This window comes from Phyllostomus hastatus, unplaced genomic scaffold, assembly GCF_019186645.2.
Source record: "Phyllostomus hastatus isolate PE091 unplaced genomic scaffold, TTU_PhHast_1.1 phas_contig_283, whole genome shotgun sequence".
Classification (NCBI taxonomy): domain Eukaryota; kingdom Metazoa; phylum Chordata; class Mammalia; order Chiroptera; family Phyllostomidae; genus Phyllostomus; species Phyllostomus hastatus.
In genome coordinates, this window is record NW_025333833.1 from 16,965,020 (window position 1) to 16,992,541 (window position 27,522).

Below are 27,522 nucleotides of genomic sequence, written 5' to 3' on the forward strand. Positions count from 1 at the left end.
CATTGCTGGATGCAATTTGCTGTGTATTTCCTTTAGAATTTTTCTGCCTGTGTTCGTAAGTGAAGTTGGCTTATGGTTCTTTAGTTCTAAAGAACTTGTCTAGTTCTGATGTCAGTTTATGCTAGGTCTCAAAATGGATCAAGCAGATGAACTTCTTTTTACGTGACCTGGAATGAACATAGCAGGTGAATAATCTGTGCCTTTGGTCTTGAAGAACTCGTCTTTAAAGTCATCTGGGTGTGGTGCCTTTTCAAGGGATAAATTTTTTTTCCTGGAAAAGTATCCATTTCATCTGCATTTTCAAATTGATTGGTATACAATTTTCTAGAGTATTACTGAAATTTTTTATCCTATATTGTTCTTATTCATCTTTATACATTCTGTTGAAGCCAGTTTTCTTTTCCTTGATCTTATTTATTGAACCAGCTTTTGATTTGATCGATAACCTCTATTTTAAAGTTTTTCTTTAATTTATGTCTTTATTAACATCTTATTTCTTTGGATTTATTTGTACTTTTTGTAGATTCTTGAGTTGAAAACTTTTTAAAATGTTTAATATGAAATATTACAAACATTTCTGAAGTCACAGAGAATAATATAATGAACACTTATGTACCAGCTTAGTATTTTCATATTTTTCACGTTTTAATACTTTTCCATATTTGCTTCAGATTTTAATATTACTTATGCAGTTGGAGCCTCTTGTGAACCCTTCTGGAATCTCACTCTCCCCTTTTCTTCCACAGAGTTAACTCCTCCCCTGAATGTGGTTTCTGTCATTCCCGTGAGAGCTTTCACACATGCTTTTGTCACCCAAAATTATGCTCGTGAAAGCCATCTGTGTTGATTCGTGTGGTTCTAGCTTTTTCATCGTAACTGATGAATAGAATTCCATTTGTATGACTGGACAGCAATTTATTCATTCTCTTGTTGCTAGCAACTTAACAATTTTCTGATTTTTGCCATTCCAACATGAGTGAACAGGCATTCGTTTACACATCACATCAGCACATGCAAGAGTTTTTGGGTACAGGTCTACAAATGGAATTGCAAGGGTTGAGGGTTTTCACACTTCCACTCTGTGTGATCTAGCTTGTGCCAGTTTGCCCTTCCACCAGTGGTGTGGGAGAGCTGCTGTTGCTCCACATCTACGCCACCTTTTGTCGGTTTATTTGTTTGTTTTTATTATCAGCAGTGCTGGTAGTAAACTCTCTTGTAGGTGTCTTTTCTCATTCAATAGTAATTACATGTTTGGATTTAATTCTAAATTGTTTTTTTCTATCATGCTTCCTATTGTTTTCTTTTGTTTGATAAAGTGCCTTTTTCCAGTTTTTTTCTCTAGTGGTTAGAAAGTTGTATGTTCAATTTTTGTTCTAGTGGTTACTCTTACTATATTTTAACTCATTTTAATTTGTGTTTTTACATAAACATGTACAGAGTAGATCAGTACCCATATGAGGCATTCTCATATGGTGGTTAAGAGCAGAGCCTTTGAGGCCAGACTGCCTGGGTTTGAATTCTGGCTTTCCCACTTACTAGCTGTGTAACCCAGAGCTTATTACCTGACTTCTCTGTGCCCCAGTTGCCTCATCTGTAAATAGGGATAAAACCATGTATAACTTATAAGATTGTTGTGAGGACATTCATAAATAATTAGCGTGTAATCTTAGGACTTCTGTGTGCTTAGCACATAGCATGTAGATTTCTCAAATGACCAGTTTTTTCATCTATGAAATGGCGTAATACCTGCCTACCAGATTTGTTATGTTCAGTGAGTTATTGTGTATATATTTCACTTTAATACACTGAGCACCTTCTATGCACTTGAATGAGACACGAGGAGTTTATGATCTAGTAAGGGCACAGACATGTCACCACAGCTGCAATGGGATGTAATCTTAATACTCTTTCCATGTCCTCCCTTGTCCTCTTCGGATCTGTACTCCACACAGAGCAAGTTTTTAGAGCACAGGTCATGCATTTCCCTGCCCAAATCATGTCAACTTCCATTACACTTTGCATAAACCATGAACTCCTCACCATGACTTCAGCTCTAGAATCTGGGTCCTGCCTTCTTTTCTAACCTCATGAAGTGCCACTCTCCTCTCTTCTAGCGGACTCTCGCCACACTGGCCTCTTCTCCATTGCTAAACCAGTTTTTTCACTGTCATGCACTGCTTAACGACCAGGATACATTCTCAGAAAAGAGTCCCTAGGCAGTCTCATCATTGTGCGACCATCACAGAGTGCACTTACACAAACCAAGATGGTACAGCCTACTGCACGCCTAGCTTGTATGGTGGAGCCTGTTGCTCCTAGGCTGCAAACCCGTACTGCACGTCACTGCACAGAGCAACATGAGATTAAGTCAAGCACAAGGAAAGCTGATGCAGTAATAGAGATGCTGTAAACATAAGATGCACGAGGCTGCTGCAGGCGTGACATGGCATACTGTTTCATGGCCAACTTTCTATAAGAGTTTAGAAAGACTCTTTCTAGACACCTTTCTAGAAAGAGTGCACTCTAAAATAGAGGTAAGGAGGATAGTACAGTAAATACACAAACTAGTAACAGTCATTATCATCATCAAGCATTACGTACTGTACCTAATTGTACGTGCTATACTTTCATACAGGTAGCAGTGCATTACGTTTGTTCGCACCACCATCCCCACAAATACATGTGTAATGCGTGAGCCACAACTTCATGAAATCACTAGATGACAGGAAGTTCTCAGCCCCATTATAATCTTATGGGTCCACTATCATGTGTGTCATCTGTGGTTGGTGGATACGTCAGTATGTGGTACCGAACAGTATCCTCAGGGCCCTCTGCCCAAAATGCTCATCCCACCTGCTCGTTCTGTGGCTGACTCACCTTTCAGGCCCAGCCTGATTCAGTTAGGTTCTTAGTTACAAACAACAGAATCTGCTCTGCCTGGTGAAGAACTTAGTATATGGAGCCCACAGAACCTCCAGGAGGACCGGAGGCCACATGTGGGGGCAGCTCTGCCAGTGCTCCGGTGAAAAGCCACCGCTGCCACCACACTTGACACCCACAAGCACGGTCCACGGAAATAAGGCCCGGGCGCCAGAAACGCCACCTCTGGTCCCTCACGCCCTCCCCACTGCAGAGCTAGGGCTGGGTGCATTTCCTTCTTTCATCTTGTTAATCTTTCTTGCAGAAAATGTTGAATCTTTCCAACTTCATCTTTCAAGTTGAAGATTTGCATGGCTATGCCCGATTGGAGGGGCCTCGGTCCCATGCAAAGGCAAGTTTCTCACAGGAAATTCCTCAGATGTTATAAGGGTGTTCAAAAGTAACACTAAATCTTGTTACCTCAGCATAAAGTCCTCCCCTGACAGCCCGAAGTGTGCATGTCTTCTCACCACCAAGGCCCTGTCGTTCTTGCACTGTAGTCTGTTGTTTTCTTCAAGGCATCTCTCACAACGCACGTACATTTTTGTGCAAGTGTCTTGTAAGTCCCGGAGCCAGAGTCTGGTCCCCACATGGAATTTCATTCCAATAAGTGTATTCAGCCAAAAATACTTCAAAAAAAATCCTCACCCAAGGGTATGTTTATTGATTTTAGAGAGAGGGGAGGGAGAGAGAAACAGTGATGTGAGAAACATTGGTTGCCTGCTGTACACGCCCGACTGAGGACTGAACCAGCAACCTAGGTATGTGCCCTCACCAGGGATTGAACCCACAACCCTTCTGTGCAACCCTCCAGACACCACTCCAACCAACTAAGCCACCTAGCCAGGGCAAAAAAATATATATTTTAAATGTGCCTTAGTCTTTAACAGTCTCTTGGAAGGAAAAAAGCATCAAAGGGGCTCCACGTCACAGTTCCCAACAGCTCCCGTAGGTTCATATCCCCTTTTTCCTTTCATTCTTTCTACCAATCCTTTTGTGGATTGGTAGAGCTTTTCTCTTCATAAATTTTGCTCCTAGGGCCCTCCTTTGAAATGTTTCCTCCCTGTTCTCTTCTTTTGCATCGTGAACATTCAGAACTGATTTGAAAAATACATTTTCGGTGGAGGTGGGAAAGTTGAGGGACAATGCCTTCATCAGACAGGGGATTGGGAACATTCACACATTGATGGTTTTGGTTTACCACCTGTGGTTGACCTCCAGATTGTATTTCATGAGGACAGTGAAAATATCTGTTCTATTGGCTTGTAACACAAATATCTTACAAATACACAGTTTACACTTGTTTTCTGGGGAAAAAAGAAGGAAAGTCCATCAACTGAGGTAAAGACAAGGAAATACACAGCACAGAGCAGGGACTCTTGGCCTAGTGAAGGGTAGGGCGGGGTGTGCAGCAAGTAGTGCTGGCCTGGGAAGGCCTCCTAGAGAAGGGGAGGACAACACAGAATCTTCAAGGGCAAGAATTCACCAAAGGAGGAGGTGAGGGCAGAGAAGAGTATTCTGGGTAGAAGTATGGCAGAAGCTGAGACAAATAGCAAACAGCTCAGGGTGCTACTGCTAAGTGAGAAGTAGCAGAACTGTCAGGAGGTAGGGCTAGAGGGCCAGAGGTGGGCATGCAAGGCCTTGTACACCACGTCAAGGAGGCGGACTCTGTCCTGGGGGTGCTGGAGCCAGTAGATGTGGTGGGGAATCATTCTCAGATTTCCATTTAGAGGTTACTGTGTGGCAGTGTGAAGTTGAATTTGAAAGAGGTAAAAGAAAAAAGAATAATTGCAAAACAAAATAATGGAGGTTGCAGTAGCGATAAGTAGTTACAAGTAATTTTTAAAATTTATCTGGGCCCTGGCTGGTGTAACTCAGTGGATTGAATGTGGGCTGCGAACCAAAGTGTCTCGGGTTCGATTCCCAGTCAGGGCACATGCCTGGGTTGCAGGCCATGACCCCCAGCAACCGCACATTGATGTTTCTCTCTCTCTCTCTCCCTCCTTCCCTTCCCTCTCTAGAAATAAATAAATAAAATCTTTAAAAAAATTTATCTGGAGGTCATATTGGCAGAACTGGGTGGGTGCAGATGGGGTCAGTGAGGGAGGAATCTGGACTAGTGGCCAAACTTCTCAGGATGGTGATGTCATTACCTGGGGCAGAATGAACAGGGGTCAGAGGTTGGCAGTGGGGGGATAGTGGAAGGTTTCCAGTTCACTTCTGGTGCAGGTGACTTTAAAGTTCCTGCAGGACTTCTAAGTTCAGGTGGTCAGCAGGTACTTGGGTGTATGTCTGCAGCTTAAGCAAAGGCAGGGTCAGAGATGCAGACTGAGGAGGGAGCAGCATGTGGGTAGATAATGCGCTCAAGAGTCAGCTGTGTGGGCCCTGGCCAGAGAGCTCAGTTGGTTGGAGCGTTGTCCCAATATGCCGAGGCTGGTCAGGACACATACAAGAAGCAACCAGTGAAGGCGTTGATGAGTAGAACAAGTTTATGTTTGTTTCTCTCTCTCTAAAATCAACTTTAAAAAAAATTTTTTTTAAAGAGTTAACTGTGGGAGAATTCCAGCCAAGATGGAGGCATGGGTAGACACACTGTACCTCCTCGCACAACCAAAATAAGGACAATTTAGAAACAAAAAACAGCCAGTACTGAGAGAAAATTGAACTATATTGAAGTCCAACAAGCAAGGAGTTAAAGTAGACACATTCATCCAGACTGGTAGGAGGGGCAGAGTTGGGCGGCCGGGTGGAGAGAGGTTGCGGTAGGGTGGCTGGCAGACCCCGAATGCACAGGTGGCAGCGGTGAACCCAGCAAGGTGGTGGATTGTGGAGGGGTATGGTGTGCAAGGTGGCTGGCAGACCAGGAAGTCCCACATTCATATGCAGATAAACCAGGTGAAACTGGGGATCCAAGACAGCCTAAGCAATCCAGGGTCTTAGCGCAGGGAAATAAAGCCTCAAAACACTACTTGAAAACACCTGTGGGAGTTGAGGTGCCAGGAGAAACTCCCAGCCTCACAGGAGAGTTTGTTGGAGAGACCCACAGGGTCCTAGAATGTACACAAACCCACCCACTGGGATTAGCACCAGAAGGGCCCAATTGCTTGTGGGAAGCGGGGGAAGTGACTGAAATCCAGCAGAGAGAGGAGCAAGTGCCATTGTTCCCTCTCGGACCTCCCCCACATACAGCATCACAACCCAGTGACTGGGTTGACCTGCCCTGGTGAACACCTAAGGCTCCGCCCCTCACTACATAACAAGTGCATCAAGACAAACAAAAATGGCCCAAATGAAAGAACAGATCAAAACTCCAGAAAAAATACAATGAAGCAACGAAGAGATCGCCAACCTATCAGATGCACAGTTCAAAGCACTGGTGATCGGGATGCTCACAGAATTGGTTGAATCTGGTCACAAATTAGATGAAAAAATGAAGGCTACAATAAGTGAAATGAAGAAAAATGCAGAGGGAACCAATAGTGATGGGAAGGAAACTGGGACTCAAATCAATGGAGTAAACCAGAAGAAAGAAAGAAACATCCAACCAGAAAAGAATGAAGAAACAAGAATTCAAAAAAATGAGGAGAGGTTTAGGAACCTCTAGGACATCTTTAAACATTCCAACATCTGAATTATAGGGGTACCAGAAGGGGAAGAGAAAGAGCAACAAGTGGAAAAGTTATTTGAACAAATAATAAAGGAGAACTTCCCCAATCTGGCAAAGGGAGTAGACTTCCAGGAAGTCCAGTAAGCTCAGAGAGTCCCAAAGAAGTTGGACCCAAGAAGGAATACAGCAAGGCATATCATAATTACATTAGCCAAGATTAAAATTAAGAGAATCCTAGAAGTGGCAAGAGATAAGGAGACAGTAACCTACAAAGGAGTTTCCATCAGACTGTCAGCTGATTTCTCAAAAGAGACCTTACAGGCAAGAAGAGGCTGGAAAGAAGTATTCCAAGTCATGAAAGGCAAGGACCTACATCCAAGATTGCTCTATCCAGCAAAGCTTTCATTTAGAATGGAAGGGCAGAGAAAGTGCTTCTCAGATAAGGTCTAGTTAAAGGAGTTCATCATCACCAAGTTCTTATTATATGAAATGTTAAAGGGACTTAGCTAAGAAAAGGAAAATGAAAAACATGTACAGTAAAATGACAGCAAACTCACAATTATTAACAACCACACCTAAAACAAAACCAAAAGAAACTAAGCAAACAACTAGAACAGGAACAGAACCACAGAAATGGAGATCACATGGAGGGTTAGCAACAGGGGAGTGGGAGGAGGAGAGAAGGTAAAAGGATACAGAGAATAAGTAGCATAGATGGTAGGTAGAAAATAGACAGGGGGAGGGTAAGGATGTATGGGAAATGTAGAAGCTAAAGAACTTACAAGTATGACACATGGACATGAACTAAAGGCGGGGAGTGTGGGTGGGAGGAGTGTGCAGGGTATAGGGGAGTGAAGGGGGAAAATGGGACAACTGTAATAGCATAATCAATAAAATATATTTTAAAAACGAGTCAACTGTGGGGTGTGCTGGGAACAACTATTCTCAGGGTGGCATTTGGTCATGCGTACTTCCCTCTCCCACCTCACTTGTGCTTCTCTTACCTACGACCATTCCTTCTCCAAATGCTTTGCAGCCTCCTCTCACTCCTCCCCTAAAATTTGGTGGTCTCAGGTGATTGCACTACCTGAGTCCCCTACTGTGCATCTATCAAAACTCTATCTGCAGCCCAGAATTCTCTTTTTTTTTTAAGATTTTATTTATTTATTTCCAAAGAGGGAATGGAGGGAGAAAGAGAGAGAGAGAAACATCAATGTGCAGTTGCTGGGGGCCGTCATCTGCAACCCAGGCATGTGCCCTGACTGGGAACTGAACCTGCGATGCTTTGGTTCACAGCCCGCGCTCAATCCACTGAGCTACGCCAGCCAGGGCTGCAGCCCAGAATTCTTATGTAAGATGAAGACCTGTGTGTCCAACCACTCTCTAATAGTAACCAGCACTGCAGACTCATTGTCCAAGGGGCCACACAAAGGGCTGGTGGCTCCCTGTCCTAAGCACACCACTCATCTACTGATGACTTGCCTACCCCAAAAGAGGGCTGACTTGCACTTGTCTGTGACTATTTCTTGTTTCTCTGAAAATGTCACCTTTGGAGATCCAGGGCTAGAAGTCAGATCTGTCAACAGGCATTAGTGCATGCTCCACCTCCCCGCCCTGCGCTAACCCTGCACATACCTCTATCAAGGCCAACTCCCATTGCATACCTAGTGTGTTTGCTTGCTTTTCACCAGGAATCCAAATCAAACCAAAAGGAAATAAAATTTAAATCTTATTAATATACTGAATGTGGCACAAATAACACCCCTTTTTATTACAAAATCATAAGCAGATAATTCTGTAACATAACAATATCACACTCAAGCACACCATATGACATTTTAGGTGACATGTTCAAATTAAAACTATAATTATTACACCCACATTATTACCCTACCAACCACACTCAAGCAGACCTTACTTCTGCTGGACCCTGTAGAATAAAAGTAATTTCATATTATAAAAGAGGAAAAATAGTTTATATGGATATGTTCCTTTAAAACAAAAATTGCCTCTTCTTTTGTAGTAAAGGAGTGCCTTTTGCTTTAGAATACCTTGTTCTGCTCGGTTTCAGTGATGAAAGGACTCTGAACTTGTAAGCAAACTTTGCCATCACTTCTGCTTATTATGTCGAGAAGTTGGTTGAAACACAAAACCAGTATTTTGATAAATTCACTTGAAAATATTTTCCACATCCGCTCCTTAAAGCTAGTTACACCAACATGACCTTCCACTCCCGAGGAGTACAGGGGTGGTCTTGGACTTGATTACAGATACTGAAGACAAACACACAAAACCACCTGTGTGGTCTAGAGAAAGGCGTCCTGAGTTTGACGTGATGGCTTGACCATCAACCGTACCAGGGTTCACTAGCAGCTACAGTGTAGTTCTTCACTATACTCCTGCTGTGAACTTACCTCTTTGAATGTAAACCTTTGGCATGATTTCTGCACTATGAAATTACCTTGAAAACTTCACAGGAAAAAATTAAGAAAGTTTCAATTACTTCATCTTGAAAATGGAGAATCTTGAAATTTTCACAGAAGACATTAAGAAAGTTTCAGTTATTCCAGAAGCCACCAGTATAGATCATGCCTCTTCTAACAGGTTGACTGTTCAGGAGTTGTAGGGTGCTTGGTCATCACCTGAGTGAGCCGCACGGAGTGGCCCTCAGCTCGTGGTGCTTGTCACTGCAGGATCAAGGGAGCCAGGCCAAAGGGTGAGAGATGCTCAGCTGAGCAGCGGGGAATTAGGGCTCAGGCAACCTGGGTACTTCTTGTTGACCTCTGGCTTATCACGGGTCAGCAGGACTCATCTCACCTTGCATATACACCCTCTGTGTGAGTACGAATAGATGCGTAAGAACACAGTCATCTCTGTTCTTCACAGAGTACGCGGGGCTTGGACAAGAAAAGTCACACGTTTATATAAATGCCCATTTTCATACCAATTTATGAATCCAAAATGTCTCTCAAAGAGAATAGGAAATACTAATTTTAATAATCGGTTTTGGATGGGAGTACTTCTGATACCCAGTGGAAATTATAATGGTGTCTTCCCTAGGTTTTAAATTCCTTTTATGCATTTATGGCATTTTTTTCCATCATATACTAAATTCTGTCCATCCTTACATTACTATTACCAAAATACCTTTAAATTATCTGTTTATATATACATATATACATTAAGTCAAACCTTGTTAAAACTCTTAAATTTGTTTCTGATCTTTGAAAATAGTTTTCACGTGGTTGAACCTAATAAAATCTGAACTTGAGTTGGATGTTCATATCTCCTTATACACATGCTTGTGCTTCCTTCGGCTTTACCTCAGCAGGGACAATGAAGGTGCTCACTCTGGCCACCAGTTCCTGTGCAGCCTTGCAACACTGTGCTTGTGGATGCCTGGTGAATTTCATGAAAATATCTGATGGTGTGGTGATTCAGCACCAGACCAAAACCCATCTGTTCCAACTGGACACACTGTCTCTGTCAGTACACCACCCATCTGCCGATCCAGAACAACCAGCCCCAAAAAGAAGGCTTTTGCAGCCTTATGGTCACGTCTAGAATCAGCAGACCAAATACCCAAGCATTTTCAATTGGGAATTCCACATCTGTGTTTTCAATAACATGTGCCATAGAGCGTCTCCCCTGAAACCCTGCCCCACGCCCTGGTAGAGGAACTATACCCCAGACCTTGCTTTCAAGAAACTTTCCTATTGTTCAAGAGATAGAGAAATATAAATAACAAGAGGATATCCTAAGTGTTTTGTTTCAAATGGGAACAGGGTAAAATGTAAAAAGAAGACAGCACTTAGGAAGTTCTCAACTGGCTTCAAACACTAAGGGCAAAACCCCGAATATTTACAAGTGTGCACCGAGTTTAAGTTCAGTCACTGTGCTAACCAAAAGTTTCCCCCATGGTTCTGGACCCAGGAAGTCCTTTTATCACCCAGAAGCAGCGACTAGAGATCCTCCAGGTCAGTTAAATCCACAGCCACTTTCAAGAACATGGTGTCATCTTTGATGTAGGTGTTCTTGGCATTCTCCAGCGTGGAGTGAGGCACGAAGCGGGGACAGCCAGACGCAATGTTCATCTCCCCGTCCGGTCTCTTAAAGCTGCTGCTGTTGGGGTCAGCCTTGAAGGTCTCCACGATGTGGTTCTTTTTGCCACTCTGGTCCAAAAGCATCAAGGTTACCCTCTGCCTGAAAGGCCACTGCAACAGTGAGTCAAACTCTCCTCGCATCACCACAAAGTACAGCGACAGGTGCGTCCCCTTCCCGGACCCGTCTCCGTTCAGGTACGCCCTGGCGCACAGCCGGTAGCCACACCGGCTGGTGTAGAAAGGCTGGCTGAAGATGGACACCGTGTGCCCGTCCAGCGCCTCTCTCTTCTTCATTCTGTAGTCGGTCACCTTCCAGATGAGCTTCCCATTATAGCAGGCCCCTTCCAGCAGTTTAAACCGCTCTTCGTTTCTGTTCAGCTGCGCTTTATGGTTGTTGATGTGGGCGTCGTGTTTGTGTGTCTCCCCTTCCAGAACAACTGCAAAGAAAGAAAGAAAGAAAGATAGAAAGATTCTGGAGGCCTGAGTTGTGTTTAGCGTTTGCCCAAAGTGGTCTTTTGTTATCTGGAAAGAACCAATAAAACTCTGACATCCTAAAGGTGAAGTGAATTCACGGCCACCAGCAGACCATCTGCATTAGTAATATCAACTCAGTGGATCTCACGTCTTGGCAGGAGTGGCACCAAGGAAACTCGAATGCGCCCTGTAGAGCTGAAGCTCGCCCACGTGTAGAGCAGACACACCCCACATTCAACTAACGTGTGTTTGCGTGGTGAGCCCCACGGGTTTCAAACTGGGGTACTTTCCAACAGCCAAACACTTTACTATTTTTCTGTAGAGGTATACCTGGTTTTATTCCACTCTGTTGGGCTTTGCAAGACATTGCTTTTGTTACAAATTAAAGGTTTGTGGCAACCCTGCCTCAAGCAAGTCTATCGGTGCCCTGTGCTCATCAGCATTTGCTCACTTCCTGTCCTGTGTCACATTTTGACAATTCTCGCAACATTTCACACTTTTTCATTGTATTTGTTATGGTGATCTTGATCAGTGATCTTTGATGTTGCTAGGGCAAGGCCCTTCAGCAGCACAAAGATTTACAACTCACCAAACGCTCAGATGATGGTTAGCATTTCTTAGCGATAAAGTATCCATTAATTAAGGCATGCACATTGTTTTTTAAAGACAATTCTATTGCACACTTAATAGTCTACAGTGTAGTATAAATATAACTTTTATATGCACCGGGAAACTAAGAAATCTGTGACTCACTTTATTGCGATATTTGCTTTATCACAGTGGTCTGGAACCAAATCCGCGATATCTCTGAGGTGTGCCTCCACATAAAGCAGTGTGCCCACCACACCTCTTTCTTAGCTTTACTATTATTTTCCACTCTCAATAAAAAACTGTCATTCCTTTGTTCTTGGAATATCCCGGCTCTTTTCTTCTCTTTGTCTTTTCCAGCCCCAACTCATGGCTCTTCATAATTTTTGTCTGAGTAGCCAGGACACCACTGCTGTGTTCTGTTTCACAAACACCAGATTCAGCCATTCCGTATCCCAGACAGCTGTGGCTCTCCGTTTGGCCAGGTGCTGGCTTATGTCATGAACACACGCAGACAGACGAGTCACCAAAAGAGAAGTATAAAATAGTAGACATACCTAGTCTTTGATCATTGCTCTCTAGCAGGGTAATTTTCTGTTTCACTGTGTCAATCGCTTCCATCAAAGTCCTCAGATCGAATTTATTTTGTTGCTGGTTTGCCATTTGTAACAAATGACGCACTTGAGCTTCGAGCCAAGCCGACTTGTCGATGTGACTGGCAAGAACCTTTCAGTACAAAATGGATACCAATATCTTAGTAGTTCATTGAGATTACATTTTTTTTCAACTCAAACACTTCACATTTACTGAATCAATTAATGAAATAACTCCACAGTCCAGAGGAGAAACAGTCAATAAAGAAGACTGCAGAGAGATTAAGCGCCTGTCTTCCCCTCCTCCTCTCTATCCCAGGTCCTGTTCCAAATCTTTGAACTTCTCTTTATCGGATTTTTTTACTCCTCCCACAATTTCTCCCCACTTGGTTCTCTAACCTATCTTTAGATTTCTTCTACTCTCACAACGTTGTCTCGCCTCTTGCCTTACCACTGCCTTCTCTCCTGAGAAGCTGCTCTCCTGATTTGCTTCTGCTCTGCTAGAAGGCAGAGAGCGAGCTGGAAGTCAGCCCACCTGCTCTGGGAGGAGCGCTGCAGGTGGTACACAGTGCCCTGAGAGGAGGCCTGAACTTCCGATTGCTCCCTTTAGACGGAACAGATTAAATGTCTGCCACTACATTTCTCCTCCACCCTCACCCTCACTGCCTCAACTTGGATTGCTCTCTTGCTGTGTTAGAAAAAGATCAGAACTACAATAGCAACATATAATGCATTTCCTTTTCTCTTGACATGTTCGGGCAAGCGCACACACACTCACACACAGTGTGCTGACACAGCATGCAAACTGTATGGCCTGCATCTTCTTTGATCCAAATTTCAAAAATATTGCCCATATCACGTCTTGAAATCTTTTTTCACTATAAATTATATAATCATAATAAAGACATGATTCATTAGGAATCTGTTTATGGTTATTTTACATTCATGATTTATAAATAACTTTTGTTATACTTGAGTGGAGTTTAAAGCATTTTCTTCCCAAAGGAATTAACAGTTTCACTTAGCTGACTACAAAATGCAGAATTACAAATGCTCTCAATAAATCTGAACTCAAATGACTGATATTGGCCCAACATTAATTAAAACTGTACATGCCATAAATGATATAAAAGGATTGCATCAATGTTAAATTTACTGATGTTGCTAAATGTACTGGGGTTCTGTAAAAGATCTTTATTCTCACGACATACATACTGAAGAGTGTAGAGGTAAAATGCCATAATACAGGCAGCCTATTCTCAGGTGATTCAGAAAGAACAAAAGGAGAGAGAAGGAACGAATGATTGAATATGAACAATGAAGCAAACAGGACAAAATATGGATCATGGGTGAGTTTGGGTGGAGAGTTCTCAGGCGTTTTTTGCACTACCTTATTCTTGCAGCTTTTCTATACATTTAAATTTATTTCCATTTAAAAAGTTGTAAGAGAAACCATGACTACCAATCGAAGGCTAAATCTTGGCTATGGATAGAAAGGTCATTTCTCACCTGGGTGTTTGAGAGGAAGCTTCCATTTTTGCCAAAGAGCTGTGCAAACTGCTTGAACTCCTTTTCAAATGTATTTACAGTTTCTGCTAGCTGCTGGATTTTACTTTCCTTCTGTTCTAAGCTCTTATGTAAGTCAGAAATCTAAAGACAGAAATGTGAATGAGGTCATTTAAATGCATGCATGCAAATGAAAACAAATGCAGCTCTAGAAGAATATTGCAGGTAGGAAGTGTCTCTAGGAAAGCTAAATACACACACATTATTTATATAATACATACATATTTATATATAGAATTATTGATCTATATATAGAATTATATATATATTTAATTTATATTTAGAAAAATATTTACAGGTGGATTCCTATGTAATTCTAGGAAACTACTTGCAGGTGCTTTGAAAAAGACCAATCCACAGATTTCTCAGCAGCCCAGTAGGGTTAACCCACTGTGATGGTTCATCTGAGGGCAGTGACGCCACCTGGCTGAATTTTCTGAGCTGGTTCCCTTCAAGCACTCAGGAAGCACTCACTGAACAGCCGCAGAGTCCTGACCCCCACACCACATTAAATACTCTGCACAGTGTCAATGGGGACAGCTGAAATTTGCTGCATATCTATTGGACCCTTGTCTTCAATAGCTCTTTCATCCACGAAGAACCCTGTGAGTTGGGTATGAATATCAGTCCCATTTCACAGATCACGAAACAGAGGCAGATAGTTTAATCTTCCCAGTGGTAGGCAAAACACACTACTCTCTCGGAATTTGTAATCTATTTGAAAGAAATGACCAAAAACCTAAGAGTGCCCCCAGACAGCTCCTCTCTCATCTCCACATGCGCTCACTGGGCAACATTTGCCAACTTTAACTCTGGACACACAGAAGAACGAACAAAGCACCTCCTCCATCCATTTCCCATTTCATCTTGTCTTGTTTCGGCACTCGTTTTGGACTTCGTAACTGCTCACCTGGACTGTTATCTGGTGACCCGGCAGTCCTACACTCTCCTCACACATGCACCAGAGGAGCAGCTGTCTGGGAGCCCGGACTGGCACGGATTGCACAGGCTACCGTAGCCCCAGCAACTGGTACCTGGCACCAGCCGGTGCTTGATAAATATTTGTTAAATGAGTGAATGAATGAATGAATGCTCTCCCTGTCTTTAGTCTTGTTTCCCTCCAATGCACACCTCTTATGGTGCCCACAATACTATGAAGAGGCAGATCTGCTTTTGTCATCCCCCACTCGCCTGTCTCTGGTGGCCTTTTACAGGCCACTGGGGCCCTACACAGTCTGCCCCTGGCTGCCTTTGCAGCCTCTCACCCACTCATGCCCCAGGCGCGCCCTGCACAGCACAGCCACACGACTTCTATTTCCCTTCAGGTCTTGCTCTCTCAGACACTTCCTGCTTCATCTAGAAAGTACTGGTCTCTAAGCCACCACTCAAGAGCACATCCTCTCAGAACTATTTCCTTACCAGGAATACCTACCCAGGCCACCTCTCAAGTTCCCAGACACCCTGACCATACTCTACTAGCGCAGGGGCGTCAAACTCATTTTCACCGGGGGCCACATCAGCCTTGCGGTTGCCTTCAAAGGGCCGAATGTAATTTTAGGACTGCACAAATGTAACTACTCCTTCACTGTTAAGGAGCTGAAATTACATTCGGCCCTTTGAAGGCAACCGCAAGGCTGACGTGGGCCCCGGTGAAAATGAGTTTGACACCCCTGCAGTAGTGCATAACTTACCTTCATTACTCTTACTGCTTTTTTTTTTTTTTTTTGGTTATTTAGGTCTTTTTTCTTCACTAAATTGTTGAGGCTACATCTCACTTATTTCCTTATCCCCAAAGCCTCACATAGTGCCTGGCACACAGAGGGCCTCTGACACAGGTTTTGTGAATGAATGCGTAAACAGCTGCAATGACCGCCTGCTCCCTGGCCCAGAATCCTCTGTTAAGTCCCTGCCAGCTAACTCCCACCTACACACCAGACATATCTCCCCGAACAAAAGCAAACTCAGGAGTCTCCCAACCCGCACGTCTAACCTGCCCCTGAACATCACCATGTTCCTTGTCGTGGAAGCTTACACCCTCCCAGCACAACCGCTGAATGTCTCCCAATGCCCTCTTCCACCCCCCACTGAGGCAGCCGTGGTTGGGCCCTGGCCATCCCCATCACCTCCTCCAGCATCTTACGTCCCCCTGATGATGAAATGCTTATGTTCCAAGCACTGTGCTAAGAGCTTAAAGATATCATCTTGTTCAACCCTCACCACCACTCTTTTTACAAAGGAGGACATTGGGGCAGAGAGAGGTTGAGCAGCATCCCCAAGCTCACGTGACTAGCGTGGAGCTTCCGCCCTGTCCCTCTGTCCTGCTTCTCCTCTCTGCCTCTACCCACCTTCCAAGCTACTGCGAGCTGCCTTACTTTTCAAATCCAAACAAACAACTGGCTGGCCAAGTGTGTTTCCAGTGTAAAGCCTTCATTAGCTCCCTATTATTGACAAATGTTAGTTTGAACTTTTGGCCCTTAAATCCTTTCTCAAATAAGGCAGAATATTAACGAGTACAAAAAATAATTGAATGCAGTGTTCAAAAAATGTCTTAGCTTACATGGAAGGCCGGTGCCGCCTGCATCCAAGAGACCAGACCCAGCCATTCCCCGTCTCACACGTGAGTGCCTCTCCACCCCGAAAGCACGTTTCCTTGAACCGTCAGCCTCTCCCACGCCTCTCTGCTTTGGCACAAACTTTCCATCTGGAATGACCTCTTCCCACAACATTTTAACCAATAGGCCTTCTCTTCCTTCAAGACGTAGCTCCGATGTCCTTCCCCGATGCCCCTGGCGTAACTGATGCAGAGTCTGCACCCAGACATGGGGACCCTCACAGCGTGTCCTGTGAGGCACAGCAACTCAGCTCTGTACATTCTGTGTGTTCTTCAAGGGCAGAGACTGTGTCTTCCTCAACTCAGCACCCCTAGCAACTAGCACAGTGCCTGACACACGTGAGGTACCATGACACCTGACACAGGTGTTTGTTAAATGAATGGATGGGTGCATGAGGCAATGGTACAGAAAGACTTTGGGAATGGTGACTAGGCAGCATGGCTTGGACCCAAGTTACAGTGTAATCGGTCTTTCTCATTCTCCCCAGGATCTGACCCTAGAACTCACACTGCTACTTTACTCTGGAGTCAGACACTACAGGATAATCTGCAGCAGAAAATTCAGCTCCCTCCCTGCAGACAGATGGTTTTCTTCCTGATGTGGGCTTGAAAAGTCGGATCCTCTGAGATGGCCCTAAAAATAATTAACTTTTATAATAATTACTCAGAATCAGCACTTGCACATATCTTTGCACTTGCACAATTATCTTTCCTTGATAATTGCAACGCAGTGAGACAAATGTGTGCATAGGCATTTATCAGGTTGCAAAGCTTCTCAAAGTCAGGAGCGAGGACTTGCTACAAATAGATAAAACCCATAGGCCTAGAATAGACTGTCCACTGTTGTTTTATGGTCATGTGGATTTAATTTTAAAGCATCAGACAGCTGCTAGGCAACTGCTAGGTGCCAGGTATCATCATTAACCAAAAGGTGTGTGGAGAGGCTGCAGACAGGCATTATGGGAGCTCACGGAGACCGTCGGACTATGAATCAGGGGACACGGATTTGAGAGTGAATCCCGACACAAGTGACAAACACGTCAGGATCTCCTGGGCTTGAGTCACTTCATCTGTTGACTGATGATTTTGAAGCCTCCTTCCACTTCTAACACTCTATAATCCCATCACTCTGCCTGGCCGCTTAGTAGAAAAACACCTAGAGGGAACTGTTTCAAGTCGAGTGGGAATGTAGCCCAGCCCCCACTCGGAAAGGCCTGTGGGGAACAAAGTCCCAGCACACAGGAGCCACACCCATGGAGAGGTTCTCCCGTGGGGAATCAGGCCTGCATTGTACCTAGGCTGTTACGAGACTTGCTTTTGCTAAAACTCCCTCACCCTGAATTGAGGCAGCAAGTGCTTACTGCAACTTCCTAAAATCTGAGCTAAACCTCCCAAGTATGGAGTGTAACCAGTTCAACACTTTTCCCCTTGATCTGTAACTTCCTTCTCTCTGAAGTAATTAGCAACATTCTTTCCTTTGTTATCTGTAAAAGGTAGTCACCTGAAGTGAACCTGTGCATAGTAAATGAGGACCATCCTCAATGTAATGTACCCAGAAAAACAACAAAAGCCTGTCCAGGCAGGGGCCGGGACCCTCTCTCTCTCTCAGAGAGGGGCCATGCCATCCCTTTTTCTCCACAGGACTCCTGTAGTCCGTGTGAATTTGTCTCTCTCGGCCGCAACACACGGATCCTGCCGGCCAGGGTCCACACCAAACACCTACCTCCAGTCGACTTATACTGAAACGGAGAACACAGGAATGCCAAAAATTGCAAATCCCAGCAATTCTGCCGCTTCCCTTTGCATCTGAACCCTGGATCGTTTACTTACCTGTTCTTCTAAGTGGACGTTCTTTTCTAAAACGAGCAGCAGGTGGTCCTGTAAGGCCGAGTGCTCGTGCTGCTGCAGGGTCCCCCGTTTGCCCTTCGGGATGGAGACGACAGTGAGTCAGGCGGCTGCCAGTCCCCCAGAACGAGGATGGTGGCGGGGTACTCTGCCAAAGCAGAACTGGAACAACTTTGCTTACTTTTCTCGAGGCAGGTTGCAGAAAAAACGGCCCCTCCAGTTCCCTTTTCCAGCATTAGGATTCAACAGTACCCACTGGACCATTTTAAACTCCCAGAGACAGAGAATCAGGCCACTGTCAAAATTCTCAAAACTGATTTCCTTCCTTGCCCTGGGAATACAGGGTGGAGCAAAAGTAGGTTTACAGTTGTTTACATGGAAAATAACACAATCGTTAATAAATAATAATAATACAAGAATGAACTCTGTTTTGCATGCTCAGAGAAACCTACTTTTCCGCTACCCTGTATACAACTGTGGGTTAAGTGTAGTTACCACCTTTCAACTATCCCCATATAAAACCTGTCTCCTGGGCGAGTTAGCTCCAGATGGGTTCTAGGCTGGTTCTCCCTCCCACCGAGCACATTCCTGTTCTATCACCGTCCTGCTGTCACAGGCCGAAGGCTTGCGTCCAAACTGTAATTCCAGCGCATGCGAGTGCGTTGCCCTCCCAGTCATTGCAAAGTGCCTGTATCAGCAATAAAAGCAAGTTGTGGGGGTTTTGGGCGCTCCATGGACTTTAAGCAAACAGTCACTGTCAATTTGTCTTCTGTTTAAGGTTGGCCCCTCATCCAGAGAGCAAGTTCCGTCACCAGCTCTGGTCCTGATGTAAGTTCTAAAATATAACCCGGTTGGACGTTTGGGCTGAACTATAGAGAAGATTCCTTTCAGAGCTGGAAAGCAATTCTGTATTCCATGCACTAGGGAGGTGAATCCTACCCTTTTAATAGCAAAGACAAATATATAGCAAATATGTATATATACTTATAAATATATATACTTATATATTTATACATTATTTATGTTCTATATCTCCTGTTGGTTCTGTTTCTCTGAAGAACCCTGAAAAATTCAACTGCCAGTCTTACAGTTCTCATAGGTGAGTGCCCTTTTGTACTCCAATGGAATCAAAGACTACAGGCAACTCGCCCAAGGAACTTGCACAGCAGAACGCAGAGGCAGAAAGAAAGAGACACTGCATACCTTCACAGGACAGCCATAGTTCTTGAAAGGACAGTCTTTTTCTGCTTCAGGACACACAGCAAGGTGCTCATCCACCTACAAAAGGAATAGCCTCATGCTACAGAAATTCGTTGGCGATTCTCCACTGCCTGGTGTAACTGCAGCAAGCGGGGGGCCCATGTGGGGGGGTGGAAAGAATGGCAGGACCAAGAGAAGGAAAAGGCCATGCGAGGGCCTGGCGGAGGGGGCGCATGGTGAAAACGGGGTAGAATTCTCAGGAAAAGGGAAGGGAGGACAGAGGCGCGGTTATCACGGGTGTCATTTGAGTCTCGAGTCTGCTTAGGCGGCTCGCCCGAGATGATCGCTAAAAGTTTATCTTACATACAATCTCCTGAGAGAATAATTTACAGTTACCTCAGCTCTGGGAATAGTGTGCAGACACTTGTTGGGACAAGATACTGGGTACTTGGGACACAGGTTTTCCTCGTGATTCTGAAACAGAGAAGAGTGTGGTGAAACAGTGCCACCCTTGCTGCCCTGGGTTCCCTCATGTGCCCTCAAAGTGTTTGTGCACATGTGTCTTGGGAGATCTATTTATGCGGCTTTACCATCTGTGGGAAGGTATGGCCTCATTCCAGAGAGGATTATGTACAGAGGGCTGCTTTCTCGGTACGAGGGAATTCAATGGCACCCAATTTTCCCATTATTGCAAAAGAAGGGCCCAGGGCCCAGGGCGCACAGGGGGAAGGCTGTGGGAGTCACCGTGGGGCTCCTTCGGCACAGGCCCCCACGCTCCATTTCATGCCTCCGCCCCAGCTCTCCAGTCGGATCCCAGCGTCCCAACGACAGGCAGTGTCGGCACCTCCCGGTGACCCAGCACCGGTGTCATGCCCTGCCCACTCACCCTCAGCAGGTGCTCGGATGATATTTTTGCCAATGATAAAAGAACAGAGTCCCACCAGCAAGAAGGCTTTTTGTTTTTTACAGAACTTCTCTCATATTAAGCTATTCTTTAGAACTATTTCTGCACAAAAATAAATCCAGAAAGGTGCTTCTGGTAGCCCATCTGAGTAATGTGATCACAGAGGCAGATTGTAGCCTCATAAAAGTGACTTTTTTTTTTTACCTGTAGATTGATTACCACCACATCCTTTTTGCAATAAAGGCATCTTTCCTCTCGAAACTGGCAGTAGGCGCTCAAATGCTCTTTCAGGTGTTTCCGGAGGATTGGCTGCCTGCAGTTCTCATTAGAACACGGCACAACTTGAAACAAGCACTGCTGAAGGTGGTCCTGCAACAGATGAGGGCGGGAGGAATGCGGCGGCAAGGCCCGGTGAGAGCGCTAGGGGGCGCCAGGAGGGAGGGCAGCCAGGGCTGCTTGGACCAAGGCTGTGAAAGCCGGCCTTGCTTGGTGGGAGTTAGGAGGATGGTGGAAGATGGGTGAAGGAGGAGGTATAGTGAGTTTATTTTAGATTACCTAGGAACGTGCTCACGTTCTCTGGTTAGTTCTTCAATATTCTCCTTAGGCTTGCCAATGAATTTACCAGATCCTCAAAGGTATTTTCTACTTCTTTTATGCACTCATCACTACCAGCACCCAGTACTAATCTCTGCACAGCAGATGGTAAAAGCCGGGACAGAGGGCAAGAAGGAAGGGAAGGGATTAAAGGGAGAAAAGGGAGGGAGAGGAAGCTGGGCCAGAAGTGGTCGAGAAAAGGAGGAAGAGGAGACGCAGGATCACAGGTCCACGAGAAGGTGGGAGTGGTCAGTCTTATAAGGTCAGGAAGTGTTTTTAACTAGAACATAAGAGAATAATGGCATAGTGTTCATTCTAGTTGTATTCACATTAGAGATTTATGAAAAGAGGCATATTTTAATAAAACCTTTGAATGACTGTAAGTTATTGTGATTCTGACAAGTTGTCAAACTCCTAAAGAACTCGTCTCCCTGAAAAATCCTTTAAAACAGGGTTGGTAAGCTATGGCCCTTGGGTCAACCTGGCCTGCCACTTGTTTTTGTAAATAAAGTTTTATTGGCTACTCAGCCACTTACCTATTTGTTCACATAAGATCTATGGCTGCCTTCCTTCTAAAATGGGAGCACTGGGTCATTGTGACAGAGATTGTATGTCCTGCGAAACCTAAAATATTTGCTGTCTAGCTCTGGACAGAAACAGTTTGCTGACCCCTTCTTTGAAGGAAAAAATGGCTAAGAGTTTTTCCATAGGAGGTAAATATCATAGCTGTTTTCCTTTGCCTCTGTTAGTAAGAAACAAATGGTGATGACAAATGAAATCCACATCTTATTCACTTCCGCTCAAGATGGAGGTGCAGGTAACATGTTTGGCCGCAACCACAGAAAGAATTACAGCCAGACCTCAGAACAACACGCAGAACTATCAGAAAATCAAGCTGTGGGGGTGGAAGCCTGACAACCAAGGATTTAAAGAAGCCACATTGGTCAGATGGGTAGGAGGGGCGGAGGTGTGGAGAGGGGAGGGGATGAGGAGGCGGCAGAATGGGTGGTCCCACATTCAAGTGTGGTGGATAAAAATTGGGAGGGATACCTTGGGGGTAAACAATCGCAGCCCCAGGCAAGACTGCCCAGCCCAGGATTCTAGTGCCAGGAAGGTAAATCCATATAACTTCTGGCTATAAAAACCAGTGGGAGTTGGGACAGCAGCAGAACTGCAAGGTTTTCAGAAGACTCAGCTTAAAGGGCCAGCACATACTTAAAACGTATGCAGACACACCCACTCTGGGATTCAGCACCAAGGCAACAGCTGGAAGGGCACCAGATGCACAGGGCCAGTGCCAGGCAAACCTCCAGAAGCCAGGCAGTGGTACTGTCCCCTCTCCAAGCTCTGCCCCTACACAGAGCTGTAAAGCAGCGAAACAGGTTGCCCCACCCCGGCAATTACTGAAGGCTCTGCTCCACACAATTTACAGGTGCTTTTTCTACAATAGGCCACACTACTAAGACAGGGAGTCAAAGTAGCTCTACCTAATATACAGACACAAACACAGGGAGGCTGCCAAATTGAGGAGACAAATAAATACGGCCCAAATGAAAGAATAGAACAAAACCCCAGAAAAAGAACTAAATGGAACAGAGATAACCAACCTACCGAATGCAAAGCTCAAAACACTGATGATCAGGATGTTCAGATAACTCATTGAATATGGCAACAAAATAAAAAACATCCAGGAATAAATGAAGGCTACACTAAGTGAAATTAAAGAAAATCTACAGGAAACCAATAGTGGAGGGCATGAAGCTGGGATTCAAACCAACGATTTGAAGAAACAAGAAGAAGAACATAAAGAACATGAAGAACAACATAAAGAAGAAATAAGCACTCAACCAGAACAGCAAGAAGAAAAAAGAAAAAAAAAAGAAGAGGATAGTATAAGGAGCCTCTGGGACATCTCTAAACGTGCCAACATCTGAATCATAGGGGTGCCAGAAGGAGAAGAGGAGGAGTGAGAAACTGAACACTTATTTGAAAAAATAATGAAAGAAAACTTCCCTAATTTGGTGAAGGAAATAGAGACATAAAAGTCAAGAAGCACAGAAAATCCCAAACAAGTCAGACCCAAAGAGGATCACACCAAGACACATCATAATTACAATGCCAAGGTTAAAGATAAGGAGAGAATCTTGAAAGCAGCAAGAGAAAAGCAGAGAGTTACCGACAAAGGAGTTCCCGTAAGACTGTCAGCTGATTTGTCAAAAGACATTTTGAAAGCTAGAAGGAACTGGCAAGAAGTACTCAAAGTGAAGAAAAGCAAGGACCTACAACCTAGATTACTCTACCAGCAAAGCTATCATTTAGAATTGAAAGTAAAGCTAAAGCATTTCATCATCACCAAGCCACTATCACATGAAATGTTAAAGCGACTTAAGAAAAAGAAGATCAAAAGTATGAACATTAAAATGGCAACAAATTCACAACAATCAACAACTGAATCTAAAGAAACAAACTAAGCAATCAACCAGAACAGGAACAGAATCATAGATATGGAGATCATTTGGAGGGTGATCTGCTGGGAGGGGGAAAGGAGAGAATGGGGGGAAAGGTGCAGGGATTAAGAAGCATAATTGGTAGGTACAAAATAGGCAGGGCAGTTAAGAACAGCATAGGAAATGGAGAAGCCAAAGAACTTATATGCACCACCCAGGGACATGAACTAAGGGGAGGGGGGCGTTCCTGGAGGGAAGGGACCAGGCAGAAGGAGGCAAAGGGGGAAAATTAAGACAACTGTAATAGAATAATCAATAAAATATATATTTTTAAAAATCCACATGTTATTCAAAACTCACTCAACTCACTCAAATAGTCAGCATTCATCAAGATTGCTACCTATGAGATCCCACCCCTTATTACGCAAGCTAGGGAAAACAGCGAATGAGGGGGCGAGGCAAAGGGAGCAGGTGCAAAGAAAGCAACCCCTGTTCTCTAGAAGCTGATGGCCTGGTTACCAAAGCTGATCAGTGGTCCCTTTGAGCCTCATTTCCTTTTCAGGCTCAGTGGCAACACAACCAAGTCGGGGAAGAGGCCCTCCCTAGGAGCTGACTATGGGAACAGACCGCCAGGGGCTGCTATAGGAGAACATGACAAAGTACATGTACCTCCAAAAGAACTCCCTGGGTTAACAAGGAAATCATTTACACATTTATAAGCTCAGTGCCTGGGGGGTTGGCGGCAGGATGGGGAAAAGACTGAATCACCTGAAATTTGTTCCCAGTGTGTGGGTGGGAGCGGAAAGTCTTAGCAGCCTCCAAGCAATTCCCTGAAAGCTTGACATGCCTGAGTCTTATTCATTCATAGTGTGATCAGACCTGATCGGGGCCTGCCGTGGCACAGCCACAGTTCCGGCCTTGAATGTCGCAAGCTTCCCCTGCTGGATGGAAGAGCCAGGTAGGACAGTCCCATCTGAGAGAAAGCTGACTCCCTTCACTTGCCCCTACCTTGTTTGTTTGGGTCTCCTAACACTGCTTCACCTTTAACCTCCATCCTCTCTCTGTTCTGGTCTGCTATCTGCCTTAGATCACAAACTCTAATAAGAGGCCAGGGGCTCACAGCTGCTGGGAAACAACCCCCACGCCCAACCCCAGTATCTGCAAATGCTTTCGGGCAGCCATACCTTGGCTCCAACCCTAGGGACCCCAAACCCGTCACAGTTCCCCCCAAATGACATGTCCTTGCTAAAGCCTTCCTTTTGCCCAGGATGTCTCACATCTTCACTTTTGGATCAATGCCCCGAACTCACAGTTCAAGGTCTAGCACAGGTAGCGTGTCCTCCACGCCTTCCAGACAGAGCAAACCTCTGCACTCGCGCCTCAGCCCTTGGCATGCTGTGCTGCTGGAGTTCTAGACAGGGATTCACTGAGGGCAACCCAGTGACCTCCCACGCTCACGTAGCCCAGTCGCTGTCACAAAAAGGTGTTCAATGCCCGTCACTGGAAATTGGCAAAGGCAAATATTGTTCGTGAGTAATACCAACCTGGAATCGTCCCAGAATAATCTTGGCATTACATCCAGGAGCATTTTTGCAATACACATATAAATTGAGGACTTCCCTTTTGCAGCAATTGTCTTTAAACACCTGAAAGATAAACATGATAGGTCTCACACCAAAGCTTTAGACCACATGACTAAAGATATTATTAATTTGGTCTTCAGGTACATCTCAGAAGTTGGGGGGAAATTTCCAGAGAGTGGTTGAGATGGAAATACCAGATTCACCACCATTAATGAAAGAACTGTCCCAGAAACATACTTTTGACAGGTCACTAAACATACAAGCCAGGTAATTTAATGTCCAGAGCAGTCAGCTGCAGCTAGGAGAATCTCATGGTGAACTTGACCCCATATGATCAATGGTCAGGAAGTGGGGCTGTGGCTAAGGGTGATGCATTTAGATTTCTGTCCTAGCAGAAAGATTTGCGTCAGGTAGTGTCCCGAAGCTGTGCTGGCTTGCTATTTCAGTATGAATCAAGGGTTGGCAAACTTTCTCCATAAAGGGTTGGAGAGTAAGTGTCTTTAGCTTTCAGGCCACGGTGCAATGGTCTCTGTTGCAACTATTCAACCCTGCTGCACACGATACTTAAATGAGTGGGCATGACCAACACCACATTATTTATGAACACTGAAATATAATTTTCACATGTTGCAAACTATTAGTCTTAGTTTAATTAAAACATTTTATTTTGAAATAGTTTAAGACTCATAAGAAGTAGCAAAAATAGTACAGAGTTTCTGTGTGCCCTTCTTTTCACTGTTTCCAATGATTTAAAAATATGGAAACCATTCTTAGCTCACAGGCCATACAAAAACAGGTGGCAGGCAGGATTTGTCCCAACAAATCCCATGCTGCAGTCTGCCAACTGTCGGCCTGTGGGTGAGGCAGACACACGGACTGCATCGTACTCAGCTAGCGCATTTCAGAATGCATCCCAGAAGCACAGAGAAGGAGCGTGTGTATCAAATAGGTGTTCAGAAAGCGTCCCGGTGGAGGTGGCACTAGAAAGTGTTGGGAACTGCCCTGCTTGGTATCAGAAGCTGTAACCCCCGCCAAGGCTAAGGCTGAGGGAGTGGCCTTGGACCATAAGCCAGCAAGGAGACAAAAGCTTATCTCCCTGGCAGGAGCGCTGCTTCTGCTGCTTCATTCATAACTGAACCCCAATGCTTGGTCGGTTAGCCAATAATGGGTAAGATTCCCCAAGGGGGGAACAACCTAAGATAGGCACAATCACGTGGGAGGCCCCCAAGAAAGGACTTTGGGGGCTACAGCAAAAGAGGGTGATGGACCTCGCTCCTCAGCTTCGACATAGCCTGAGCCCTCATCGTCTGGGAGAAAATCTCCTTATCCTTGGCTGCCTTACTTCCCTTGCTCCACCTAAGCCTGAAACAATGACAGGGTGGTGCAGCCCTGTGCTGAAAAGGGCAGGTTCCCTGGGTGATCAGGCCTAAGAAAGAATATGTAAGATCCTGTGAAACCTGCTTTGTTTAGAATGCTCTCAGTTGAATGAGAAGGGTCCAAGGAAGAAGTAAGTTTGTTCTTTAAAGTTTCACAGCTCTTTGACCCTGACTCAAAATAGGCCCTCAGACTTCCTTGTTATCTATTGTTTGATCCTTACTTCCTGGCAATGTTTAATGAGCTTTTACCTGAATTCTTGTTCAAATGAAACCAATAAAAAGCCTCTCCGGAGGAGGAACAGGGCGCTCTCCCCACCAGAGAGAGGGTGGCCAAGGTGCTCCCCAACGTGAAGAGTGGCCCTGCTGTTCCTACTCCCCCACAGGACCTGGTTGTCTCTGTGTATGTTTTTTCTCATGTTTCGACGAGCATCTGCAGCTGAGATGGATACTGCTGGCCGGTATCCACCACAAGAAAGTTTTATGGCAGAATGTTAAAGAACAAAAACAGCTTAAAACGATGTTTAAATGGAGAAAGTCTTCATGACCATGGCTTAAGTAAGGGTTTCTTGGCTGCAACACAAAGAGAACAAGTGACCAAACAAACAAAATGTAAGGAAGACTTCATCGAAATGAAAGACTTCTGTGCTTCAGAGGAAACCACTGAGCAAGTGGAAAGACAACCCACAAAATGGGAGAAAAATATTTGTGGATCGTATGTCTGCTAAGAGACTCGTATTCAGAATATATGAGGAACCTATAGAACTCAACAGTAAGAGACAAATAATCCACTGAAAAAATGAGCAAGAGAATTGAATAGGAATTTTCACGAAGAATACGGGCAAATGGCCAAGCACATGAGAAATGCTCAACATCATCAGTCATTAGAGAAATGCAAATCAAAGATACCTCTTGACACCCACGAGGAGGCTATCATCAAAAGGGGGGCAGGCACAAAGCCTGGCAAGGACCAGGAGAAATGAGAACCCCCATCCGTTGCCGGAAGGAATGTGAAATGGCGCAGCTGCTTTGGAAGACAGTTTGGAAGGTCCGGAGAATGTTCAATGCAGAGTTACCATATGACCCACCCAAGAAACATGTACACTTTGAAAGTA

At 44.7% G+C, this 27,522-nt stretch overlaps 1 protein-coding gene across 2 annotated transcripts in view; it reads right to left on the reverse strand.

Moving 5' to 3' along the window:
- Positions 1–8,409: 8,409 nt before the first annotated feature.
- TRAF5 (TNF receptor associated factor 5) overlaps positions 8,410–27,522 on the reverse strand; it is a 46,522-nt gene continuing 27,409 nt past the window's right edge. For both annotated transcript variants that reach the window (XM_045838768.1, XM_045838769.1), the window contains exons 5-12: positions 24,996–25,097; positions 20,615–20,779; positions 19,903–19,980; positions 19,510–19,584; positions 18,292–18,384; positions 13,794–13,934; positions 12,249–12,417; positions 8,410–11,066 (exon numbers count right to left, since the gene is read on the reverse strand). In XM_045838768.1, the coding sequence (XP_045694724.1) occupies positions 10,489–11,066; positions 12,249–12,417; positions 13,794–13,934; positions 18,292–18,384; positions 19,510–19,584; positions 19,903–19,980; positions 20,615–20,779; positions 24,996–25,097 (1,401 nt within the window). In that variant the 3' untranslated portion in view covers positions 8,410–10,488. The remainder of the gene's footprint in view (positions 11,067–12,248; positions 12,418–13,793; positions 13,935–18,291; positions 18,385–19,509; positions 19,585–19,902; positions 19,981–20,614; positions 20,780–24,995; positions 25,098–27,522) is intronic.